General features: G+C 38.1%; 1 protein-coding gene across 2 annotated transcripts in view; it reads right to left on the reverse strand.

The window, feature by feature from the left end:
* The window catches only part of VPS41 (vacuolar protein sorting 41 homolog (S. cerevisiae)), a 97,166-nt gene that overhangs the window by 33,956 nt on the left and 50,814 nt on the right, over nucleotides 1-12,396 (reverse strand). For both annotated transcript variants that reach the window (XM_010072683.1, XM_010072684.1), the window contains 3 exons: nucleotides 11,558-11,677; nucleotides 8,348-8,494; nucleotides 7,063-7,129 (listed from right to left, as the gene is read on the reverse strand). In XM_010072683.1, the coding sequence (XP_010070985.1) occupies nucleotides 7,063-7,129; nucleotides 8,348-8,494; nucleotides 11,558-11,677 (334 nt within the window). The remainder of the gene's footprint in view (nucleotides 1-7,062; nucleotides 7,130-8,347; nucleotides 8,495-11,557; nucleotides 11,678-12,396) is intronic.

Genomic DNA, 12,396 nt, shown 5'->3' on the forward strand with positions numbered 1-12,396 from the left:
ATAGGCAGAAAAAACCCAGTTTCCTTGTTTACTGCTTAGCACACTACATTAATAATATCTACTGCTTACTAAAATAGTTACTAATTATCCTAACAAAGCAAACAGAAAATGCAGCATAATGACACTAAAAATAAAGCTAATTTTCTTTAGCTAAGGTAATAAGAAGGAACAGGAGAAATAATCATCCTCCTGGTAAGGAAGAAAGAAATACCATCAAGTGAAGTACAGATTTGACACCTGTCTCTCAATGAATAAGCAAATACTGTTTTTCTCTTAATGACTGCTGACACTTTGACATCACTGGGGGACCAAAGCATTGCACGAGGGTAGAACACTCAATCGATTCTAGGAGACAACAGGCTCACATTTGTAATCCCGTACATAATTACTTCCTTCTAGACTGCAAGACTGATGAGATTTCTTCGACTGTGTCACATGTTGCTCTGAGTGATGATTTTAAATAAACCATGTCAGAAACATCTACATAATATATCTCATTCCCAGTTTACAACTTGGTATTTGTTATTTTAAAAGAATATGTAAGGCAGGAAGAAAAACATGGAAAAGAAAAAACAAAGTCAAACCTATAATGCTGTCTAGAAGGACAAGCAAAGTTTCATTTCAGCTTTAGAAAGTGACAAGAAAGGCTCTCAAAGGCATATAAAATATTGTGGTTTGAATTTGGAGAGGAAAACAGTGTGATGAATGGTACATTTGTAAAGATTATGGGGATAGTTTTAAAAAAAACCAACACGTGTTTCTTTGACTTTCACTGGAACTTCAGTTCCTTTGCCAGTGAAAATGTTTGTAATGTTCACCTACTGGTGTATTGAGGATCAAACAGTGGTACTGTTCTGCGAGACAAAAACAAATAAACAAACAGAAATCATCACTTCAAGTTTTGTTTTTAGAGTTGTTTCTTTGGTTTCACTTTCAGCTTTCTCTCAGCTCATCCTCCTCAAGAGGCCTTGTTGAAACACAATGCTCTAGCTCCGCTGCTACAGCCTTGAACAAAGAATAGCTGGCACAGACAGTGCTGCTTGACCTGATCAAAACCTTTGAGGCAGCTCATCAAAAAAGTCTTACTGAAAAAAAATTAGAGAAGTTTTAGCTGCACAGAACACTAATAGGTTAATTTGACTTACTCTTTGGACACTTTGTTGTGATCAAGGGGAAAAAAAAAAATCCAATAGAGAGGCATTGTAGAAACGCTGTTAATTTGAAAAGGATCCAAAACAATTAAACAAACAGTATTGAAGTAAATGGGAATGACCGAGGTATGGCCATGTGTCATCCATGTTTACGCCTGTCAGAAGAGAGATGGAAGATATGCTGACAGTGGATCTACTCTATGTTGAGCATCTATGTACAGCTGTCAAACAAATTACCAGAAAGCAAAAAGGAGAAACCTGGAAATATTTTTTCTTGTTCATTAAAGTAAATGTATGAAATATACCACACTACAGAAATAAAACACTATATGCTACAGTATTTTTCCAAACCCTATAAAGCAACTTTCTCTGGAATTTAAAGATCCACACACATGCAGCAGACCAAAAATAAAAGAAGTCTATTTCATTTAATCAAATCTCAAAAAGCAGCCCCTGCTTTTCCACTGCAAATCTATAGAGTTAAATTCTGGTTACAGTCACAGGTTTTTGCCATTGATTTCAACAGGGCCAAGGTTTCAACGTTGTCTTTTGGGAAAGTAAGCAGGAAGTTGAACTAGCACACAGAGCACTAACAAAACTTAACATGTGGAGAAAAAGAAGGATTTTATCTGTTTAACTCCATATGATATATGAAAGAAATGTAAAAGCCAACACACAAACTCATTTTTAGGTAGCCCACTCATGTATCTACAGCAGCAGAGCCACAAAACACCATGAACTGGCCCAGCTCACCTAGAACTCTGGCGCACTGTTAGCTGCTGGGGTAACGCCACTACGCACTCCCAAATTATCCTTTAACCAGCTGCTTCAGGGTCATCTGCAAAATTCGAGTCATTGCTGCAGGCCACAGTCACAGCATACCCTTAAGTGTTTTCAAGATGGTATCTCCACTACCTGTGCTTTTACTGAGCTAGGTTACTTAATCCTTGAAGAAAATACAGATCTTATTTTTTTCATCATTCATACTTTTCTCTGAAAATCTTCATATACAAACATCTGCCCCAGCATTTAACAATTTCCTTACAAATGATTTCTACCTCCCATAAGGCTCCACAGCAGCCTTCACACACCCAGATTTCCAGGGCAGACCTCTCTCTGACTAGAAGCCTGAGCAGAAAGCTCAGGATGTGCCAAGTTGAAGAAATGTCAACTGCTGGGGAGGAGCAGTGAAGTAACCTACATGAAGGTCCTTTATTTGGGCTTAGAATGCCCTGCACATTTTCTACCCATACTACTGGAATGTGAAATTAAGCAACTATTTACCTAATCATGTACAAATTTCTATGGTATTTTAATGGACTACTTTTTTCCTTGAATTCCAGCAGGAAGAGCAACAGAGTAAGAAAATTGATGTCAGATCCTAGATATCAATGATTTGCAAAACCTGATGTTTCCAAACTTGGAATTCACACCCTCTACTACCCATTTATAATCAAAATGGTTGGAAAAGTCATGTTCGAATTTATTTTTGTTCAAATGTTGAAGGTTCAGAAGAGCTTTACAAAAAATCTAGCAACCATTACTCAGTCATTCTACATACAACTCTGAATGTCACATGTCAAAGAGGATGAGCATTTTCATCAAAACAAAGTAGGGCAATTAAAATGATATTGTTAATTGAATATGATCACTGAACAAAAAACCACACCTAGGCTTAAAACAAAAACTCTGTAAAGCCTCTGTCATTGAAAGCTGTTGCCTTACTACTTGCTGCCACCACAGAATGGAAAAGAGCAAGAATTTTGCTACTAAAACAAAACAATTTCTGTCAATTATACTATCACATTAAACAGACGCATGAGGAAAAAAGCCTACTACCTCATCATGCCAGTAATCATTCACCTGGTGAGGTCTACTCTTTCAATTAAATTAGAAAAATGTTTTTTCTACTGTAAGCAGTGTTGCAATTTGCTGGTTTACCTGCAGCCAGATGGTGTGAAACAGAAGTGCTGCCTTGGTGCTGAAATCATGCTACCCCTATTCCATCTTACGCAGCAATAAAAATAATCTCTAGAAATATGGCAACTGCCTGGACAACTCCCTAGCTACAGACATACACAACCTTGAAGGAAATCCCATGGAGTCCTTGATAACAACTGGAAAATCAGGAGCTTAAGTTTCAAGTTGATTTTCTGGAAAACTCTTTTTTCCATTACAAATTGAACTGACAAAACTTTGTTAACCAACAGGGAAAATACTCAGGAGTCTCACAGTCTTGGCTAATTTTATCAAGATATTTATAAATGATTGGTTTGGCTTGCGGCAAACAGGATGAGCAGAAGTCTAAGTGGAATCAGCTATATAAATGGATTTTTCTTTTGGTTTGGTTTTTTTTGTTTGTTAGGTTTTTGTGTTTTTTTGTGGTTTTTTTTTTTTTTTTCAATTTGCTTCTCAGAGCATAGGAGACCTGCTCCAATTAAATGTTTGCATAAATTAGCATATGAAGTTAAAGACATTTAGTCACAGTTAATTTCCTGGTCATCACATTCATTAATTAAGCTTTGAGTTCTGTCTATATAGAGAGAAAAATGCTGGTATGGTAGATCCCAGTCTCTCACGGTACAAACCAAAAAACAAATATTCCCATGTTTTTTTTTCAGATAAAAATGTGCAGTCTTAATGCTCAGTGGTAAATTGCCATGCAGTTATACAGACGTTATCACAAAACATACAGACGTGTCGTTACGAGCATGTCCACAAAACATGTAATTTTGAAAACATAATGCTACTTTGTGGGGAATTTGGGGGAATGCAGAGGGAAGACAAGTGCTCAAGAGGCACTGCTGGCTGGTTGGCACCCGGAATTAGGCTGAGATTCTTGAGATAACATTTGGGCTAAAATAAATTGAATAGGAAGCCTCTAATTGACTTCAAGTCTTTTACTGACTTCTAGAGTTAATCTCTATTTTCCACTCTCATTAACAACCTGAGTAACTGAGGCAGAGATAAAGTACTTCTCCATAAAAGAATATAAAATCCCGAGCTACCTGACAAGAACACTGAAGACCAGATGCCCTGTTTCACTTTGGAAAGGCATGGTATTAACTGCAAAGCGCTAATTAGTTCTTTAGCAACCAGCCTTCTCAGGGGCTGCAGTTGAGGAAGGGTTCCCTGTTCAGACCAGAAGTTGTCCACCATTACAGCTTTTGTACAAGCACCAGGAGCGAGCAGAGAGGTCAAGTACTCTTTAAGAAGGATCACAAAGGCATTTAGTCTATGTTAAGCCTGTAATTCAATACCAATACTTTCTAATCAATACACTACTTCACAGCAGCAGCTGACAGAGCTCAACTGATAGGATCTGCTCAGCTTACACACATTTAAACCTAAATAGAAACATTTCACTGGAGTTTATCTTCGACACTGAATGAAGATTCATGGAGGCAAAGAACTGGAACATATAACCAGAAACAATGGAAAAGATTACTGAAGAAAAGCACCATTAATAGACTGAAAGATGCAAATAAAATTAGCAATGCCACACCGATCTCAGTGCATGAGACCTGTATAATTCATCTAATTTCTCTTACAGGTAATTGCAGCATTATCTTCTTTAAAACAAAACAGCTACAACAGTTCAGTGGTGTTACTTTCCCACATTATGGGTCACCTGGTTTAGCACCGTGGTAGACACCATATTGATGGCCTGCCTCAGAGTAAGTATAGCTACGTGTCAACACAGACTCAGAAGACAAGGAGGACCTTGTTACACGGGATCCTATGTACCTAACTCACAACGCAGGAAATGCTCTATTTCCTTACTCACGGGGCTGCAAACCACTGAGGAAACATTTATGATCTACTAATGCCATCAGAGTTTACTATGATACTATTGTGGATCTTCAAGGCCCTCAGAATGGCTCTAAAAAGAGCATAAACCTGAAACCGTTGAGCAATGAGAAAACACTGTGTTATCATAGACTTCATACGCATCACCCTGATGAGCAGAGAAGTGAGTATGAAGTCTCCTGCTCCACTTCTGGTTTTCATTTCAGGTGCAAAATGGTAAAAGCAGGGGTGGGAAAAAACCCCCAAATCCCACACTACTAAACATGACAAAAGTTATACTATGTTATGGGCTTCATTCTTCATAAGTATGTTGCCAAGATGTTATGAGTCAAGACATCTGAAAGATATTCAGCTGTCCTGCCACTGAAGGATATTGTTGCCTTGTATAAATTCTTTACATTATTAAAGTGCCGCAGCTTATACATCCACTTAGGATATTAATGGTCTTGTAAAAAACTATACTGGTTGCTGGTCTGCCCATTAATTGTATCAGATCTTCCAGCTATGTCTTTGAACAGTAAAGCTGAAATACAATTGAAATAGATGCTACAGCATGACACACAGCTCTCCAGAACACCTTCTATGTGACTACATCAAAAGCTATTGTAATTTATATTGAGACTTGAACAAACAATGTCTCTCTCTTTTTCCTCCCAATCTAATACCCACGTTTCAACGAGTGCTGCTGACAGCATTTGGCAGAGCTGCTTCAGTGCTTTGACCTGAAACCAGAAAGAAAAATCTCAAGCACATCATTAACAGGTTAAGTGAGATAAAACTCCAGTCCTCAAGAGTACAGAGATTTTAGGCTAAAAAACTAAGATGAAAATGTTACTTCCACAGAAATCTCTAATCTTCAGGTCTGCACCTAAATAGTCTGATAAAAGCTTTTTATTATTTTTTTTGCAATGAAGTTCCACAGACAGTCACATAAGACCAGCTCCCTCCACGTAGACACATTGTAGCTGAAGCGGAGGTTGCCTCTGTTTACTCGTCACTATGTAAACAATCCCATTTAATTAGTTTCTGAAAGAGGTACAGAAAATATCTGAGGCTGAAACTCAACACTGACCTTCTCCTTCACAAAACTGTCTCAATTATCCTGGAATTCCACAGTTAATGGATTACGTGGGACCACATAATCGTAAAAAGCAAATAGCTTTCAGGTCTCAGCTAACTATTAGGCATGCCACTGGCTCTCAAGTATCCAGAGTTCCTACAGCGTTTAACAAGTCTCCTGGTTGATTTTCAGAAGCTATTTTAAAATGGTTCTTTCCTGAAATGCGCTATTCTAACCTGACATGAGTCAGGATCTGGGTTGAACACTCTTGTCTACAATCTCATGTCATTACAGTCAAGATAAGGAAGCACCCATTGTCTGCTCTGGTCTGCAGAGTCCCAGAGGGCTTGTTTATCTTTCCAGCACTACACAGATATTTCCTTTTCCCAGAAGCAGCTTCTGGGGACAGGTGTGACTTTATATCCCCTTTTGCCCTCCATATTTCTTTTGAATTCTACTTTATGCTTTACTTAATATGCATGTTTTGTCAACACCTTTTCCATTAATCGGCAATAATGAAATTTATTCACATCACCTAAACCAGACAAATAAGAACGCAAAGGAGAACATAAAAACCAGAAGCAGAGAAGGAAACAAAAAGAAATGCAAATCAATTTTCTAGTACTATACCAAAGAGATGTTTAAAAAAAAAAAAAAAAGAAGTTACAAGCACTGTAGTCAAACAACACATAATCATATAGTGTCTATTTTCTCCTTACTACTACACTGATATTTAACCAAGATGAAAAACCAAGTTCTCTGTAGGAATCTGTGTGAAGGGAAAGTTAAGACATCTACTGTTCACACAATCATCTCTGATTTTAGATGATCACAGAATTTAAGACTCTCTACAAATACAAAAAAAAACCCCACCCCTATGTAGGAGGACATTATGACAATCTCATCAACTACAAATGAGGAGACATTTATGTTACGACTACATGTTGCCTCTGAACTGTAACAGCTTTTCCAGGTTAGAATGTGAAAAAAGGCCTTTAAAGCTTATGCAATTTTGAAAAAGAGTTTATTCGTACATCATACCTATTTCCACATAGCGGTTTGGAAGGTCACGCATTTCACTGGCATGCCGTTCTTTCACTGAGCAAATCTAGGAAACAGAGATTTGGATCATTATGATGAACAAACTGTAATTCCTAATTTTAGATAATAACTTTTCCAAGAAACTCATTTTCTTATTGAGGCATTCTCAGACATGCATTCCTGTATTTTGAAAAACATAGGCTGTAAAACAGTGATGGTACACCACTGAAGAAGAAAAGCAGACAGGAAAGTTGTAGCTGTAGTCCACAGCCCTATAAATATGCTGGGAGAGGAGAAGGAAGATGGACCACATGAGAAAAATCTGAAAACATCTGTCCAGTATGATTTCTTCATAGCAGCACAGATGTGAGTTCGGTTTTGGTGTCTTCACACGCTTTGCGTCTCATTACCTTACATTTTCAGGAAGAATATGCTATTGGAACTCCCAATAACAGGAGAAGAGTATGTACGTATAAAGAAATGCAAACACTCCAATGCTGTGAAGCACACACAATACAAGGGGGAAGACAGATGTCAAACTTATGACAAACCTCCTCATTTGTAAAACTCTAAGTTTAATGCTCCAAAAGCTTTTTACGCTTCACCTACCTCACTTTACCCTCCCTTTCCATCTACTCCTACCGAGCACTTTTAATTTCCCACTGTGCAGTGATGTAGCAGTCTGGTACTAGAAAACAGCTAACCGTTCTGTAACAAACTCATGTCAGGTGCTGGTCTGAGCAAAATCACAGTCAGTCTGCAGCGCACAAGTTGGAATGCCAGTTCCCTGCTGAAAGCAGAACAAAACCTAAAGCAGCCCGTCCCCCCCTCCACCACTACCTTTTTTTTTTTTTCTTTCCTTCCATGCTTGACCAAAATCATGTGGCTGCTTTAGCACTCACAACCTCCTCAGCCCCCAAAAGAATCCCCTCCAAAAATACCTCATGGTAGGTTCTTCTTCCTTAATGCTAATCAAAAGAAATGAATTCAACAGCCCACTAAAAGCTTTCAAAAGAGGAAATCTCTCCAAGGCACAGAGGAGAGAAGTGTCCCTGAGGATTACATTCACTGCGTGCTCACACAGAGAGATCTGTCTGACCGCTGGGTGTCTATCACTCCTCCTCCTCATGAGGGTCAGTTCAATGACATTTCTATGGCAGCAGGAGTTCTGCACGCTGTAGTCAAACCAAATTCTATTTTTTTCGATTGTCTTTGCTTTTCAGAAATAATCCTCTGTTTGTCTCTGATAACAGCAAGCATTTATTACAAAGACAAGTAATTGCACCTTTACTGAATTTCCCCAGCCAATAATCAGCGTTAAGTTATCCTTCCAGCAAAGGCTGCAGGGATACATATCCGGGCGAAGGCTGATGTCATCTCGAGGCACATTGGTAATTCTTTGCTTGGAGATCATGTCAAGTATCTTCACGCCCTGAAAGTTTAAATACAAGAGAACTTTATTCAGTACGACAAACTCCTACTCAGCACATGCCATATTATTTTGTACATTAAGGCAGTCATTGCAGGAAATGGCATAAGTTTCAGGGTAGGGCTGAGCATCCCAACAGAAAAAGCTGTTGATACAAAGAACCATCTAACCTAGAAGGTGTCAGAAAGAATGAAGACATTAGAGTTAGATATTTTCAATTTTTATGCCAAATAAAAAGATATAATAAGCGAATGAGGGACAGCTTAGCAACTCCACTCGTGAACCATTTCAGCTTGTTGGGCTGCTGGTACTTCTGGAGAAATGAAAAATCCCAGCTCTCCCACAACAGACCTGGTAGAGAAGCAGAAATTTCCACCTTGGAAAAAGAAGTGATGTGGAGCAACAGCTCATTAAGATAAATGAAGCCAATCAGTATTTCTCCAGAAATGTATTTCTACTCTTACATTAACACAGAAAAGCACACATATTTAAATGATGCTTGGCTTTGTATGCTGTGATTTTTCACTAGCTCCTCACAAAATCTCCTAAAGTAACAGAACAAAAATTTTAAAGAAAGAAAGATTAATGTCATTTGAGAAAGGGCGAGGAAAAAAAAAAAAAGAGCTATTAATCAGATTTTTCCATGCCATTTAGAAAAGGTGAGCTATAACCTTTCCAATAGCAAAATGGAGATTAATTTCATGTTAAGTAATGACTTGTTCTTAGCGATTTCAAAACAAAAGTTCCCAAAATAAAACAAAGCATTTTAGTAGATATTTCCTTTAAGCTCAGTGAGCAGAAAAAACAACTCTCATGATCACAAAAAAGGGGATGGAAGGGACCTTGAAAGGTCAGCATCCAGGATGCCATTCTATGTTAGGATTTTTCTAGTGACAAAACTGATTTAAAAGATTCCCCTGCCTGCTTCTGTTCCTCCCCACTGCGAGTTTCCATGTCCCCAGCTGTACAGATTTAACTGTTTGTAAGTGAAAGAGTCTAAACATGAGGGTCATGATCTAAGCCAGGTTTTTCTTAGCCTTTTTTAAAAGTGATCTTTGTCACTGAAGAACACTGTGGAACACACTCCTACTGGCGCCTCTCAGGTTAACAGCCATCAAGGTTTTAGAAAAAAACTTGTGAGCAGCATCTGCGATGGACAGAGCCCAGATCCTCGGGTAACACAAACAAGGAGCTTATGCTTTGTGTTTTCTAAGCTCATCTGATAAAACTTGCAATCTTGCTTGAACTGCTTTTTAACAAAGTTGCCTTTTATTCATCTTACCACTTGGTCTTCAAGGATGTATTTTCAGATAAAAGTAACCCATATCACACCCTCTGTTTTTCTACAAGGCAGCAAACCCTATATGGGATAGACTAGCTTACATTTAAAGTGCCTTTCAAACCAATAGCGTAGGATTCTCTGTGGCTTATGCTCTTTGCATCATGAACTGACAAGACTTCCAGAGTCAACTTCCTACCATGAAGGAGACTAAAACCTGTTCAAATGGGAGTTAGGCAGCCTAATGCCTCTAAGGATTTGGTCCTCCAGTGTCTCAGTTTTAGGTAAAACTTGACCTCTTGGCCATGGAGGAAGGAAAAGAAGGCAGAGCAGGAAACACGGGTTACCTGTGCATCTCACAAGCAGAATTAGACCTTGCCTAAATAACCTGGAGCCTGTTTCCGAAGATCCAATGTCTAACAAGCTCACATATAGTATGCCAAAAAAAAAAAAATAAAAGGCATAAGAAAATAAAAACTAGGTAGCCATACATAAACAGCAAGAAGCAAGGCTATGGAAGATTTTCTCTGACTTTGAAAGAAAAAAATGGAACACAAAATGTTGCTAGAGAATGGAGAAATTTTTAAAAAGGTAAATGGGGAAGGAAAAGGACAATAACCAAATACATTAATCTTTTGGAGGGCAAGAGTCACTTCATTTTTCATTGAAAGATAGGCCCTGACCATAGCTTTTTGTCTCTGACAGATGGCTCTCAACATTTTATTAGTATTCTGTGTTCTGATGTGGCACATCACCTCTAGGGATAGCTCTCCTCAACTGTCCTACCCAGTCCCTAGAATATATATTTTAATTGTATGGCTCTGAAAAGAACAAAACCTTCAAAAAAGCTAACGTTATGTTGATCAAGCACTCATGGAAGTTTCAATTCTAATACAGGTATTAAAGGGAAGCAAATAAACAAAAGTCCATCTCTAACAATTTCATATCAAATTGGTTTTGAAAGGAATAAAAGAACAATAGCTTTAAAATATTTTAATAAATGCTTCCCTTCAGGAGGGAAAAACAACAGAAGGAAAAAAGCTAGTGTTTCAGAAGTACTTTTACTGCATTTTTAAATGAGACTTTGGAATTTAGACATGATACACACTTAAAAACTCACCACTGAGCTTTAAAACACAGACCTTGACCCATCAATTAGATATAAAGTGATAGGTGAAATGCAACACTCAGCATGAAAGCAATAGTTCCCTTTAAAATATGAATTACACTTAGAGCAAAAAGGGCCTCTTTTCTCCTAAGTCTCTTTTCTAGTGGCCTACCCAAATGAGAAATTATCACTCTAATTTTTTATAATCTGCAACATTAGAAGCGCATATGACAATGTCACTCCAGTACAAATTACAAAATCTTTTGAGTTTTTTTCTGGGGGCTGGCTGTGGATGGTGAAGTTCTATTATTTATATAGAGTGGAGTTGCATTGGCATTCCTTCCTCAGACAGTTTGCTTCAATAAATTGCACTGGTCAAAACTCTGTTATACAACAGTGTACAGTAATGATGATCCTCAACAGTGGTATGAAGAGCTACTTTTCTTAATTTCTTCAGAAGTGGCAATCATATGGAGAACACTGACTAGCCAGCACAAAATGCCAGAAGAAATGTCTACAAAAAAATGGGATCTAAACCACTATCCTTCAATTTTGTACTCGATTCTTCAACTGTTCCATTTTTCAATAGAATATTTTGGCAATTAACATTGAAACATTTCACATATTAATGTAACGCAGCAGCATTATTGTTCATTTAACAGAGGTTGCAAATACTTACCATATTATTGGCCCAAGCAATTAAGTGTCCTCTCCATTTTACATTCCTTATATTTCCTTCCCCTTCATGTAAAACTGAAAGCTTCCATCTATTCATCCAGCCTCTCTCATATAACAGCAACTATGAAGAAGTGCAACAAGAAATATTTCTGTGACATGGTGCCGTATCTAAACACAGGAGGTATTTTTTGCTTCATTATCGTGGGCAATGAAAAATACACACTGATCACAAAACAAAAGCAAATCAAATATTTTCATACAGTAACTATACATTGAGGATCTTGTATACGACAGAATTCAAGTTACTTTAATAACAAAAATAACAAGCAGGCCTTCCATCAAGTTTCTCCAAAGAGTGGTATGTATAATTATTTCAATTTTAATGATAAAGAAATTAAGGTATTTGAGAACCTAAGCCTACAGCACCCGTGACAACACTCCAGAAAGCTGGTAAAGGAACCACACCTATGCACTGATCTGGTGATAGGCTCCTTCTTCTCTCCAAAAAACAAGAGATAGGAAAAGCATACCATATGCCTGTGTGGTGGGTTAACCTTGGCTGGATGCCAGGTGCCCACCAGGCCCCTCTGTCACTCCCCCTTCAGCAAAATAAAGGGGGAGAATGAGATGAAAAACTCGTGGGTCAAGATAAAAGCAGTTTAACTAAAGCAAAGGCCAAGGCCACGCACAGAAACAAAAGGTAAACAAAGATGTTATTCTCTGCTTCCCCTCAGTAAGTGATGTCCAGACACTTCCCGGGAAAGCAGAGCTTCAGTATGTGTAGCGGCTGCTCCTGGAGACAAATGTAGTAACAAATGCCCCCCTCCACCTGCCTTCTCT

The sequence above is a fragment of the Pterocles gutturalis genome, unplaced genomic scaffold, assembly GCF_000699245.1.
Source record: "Pterocles gutturalis isolate BGI_N339 unplaced genomic scaffold, ASM69924v1 scaffold21347, whole genome shotgun sequence".
Lineage (NCBI taxonomy): Eukaryota > Metazoa > Chordata > Aves > Pterocliformes > Pteroclidae > Pterocles > Pterocles gutturalis.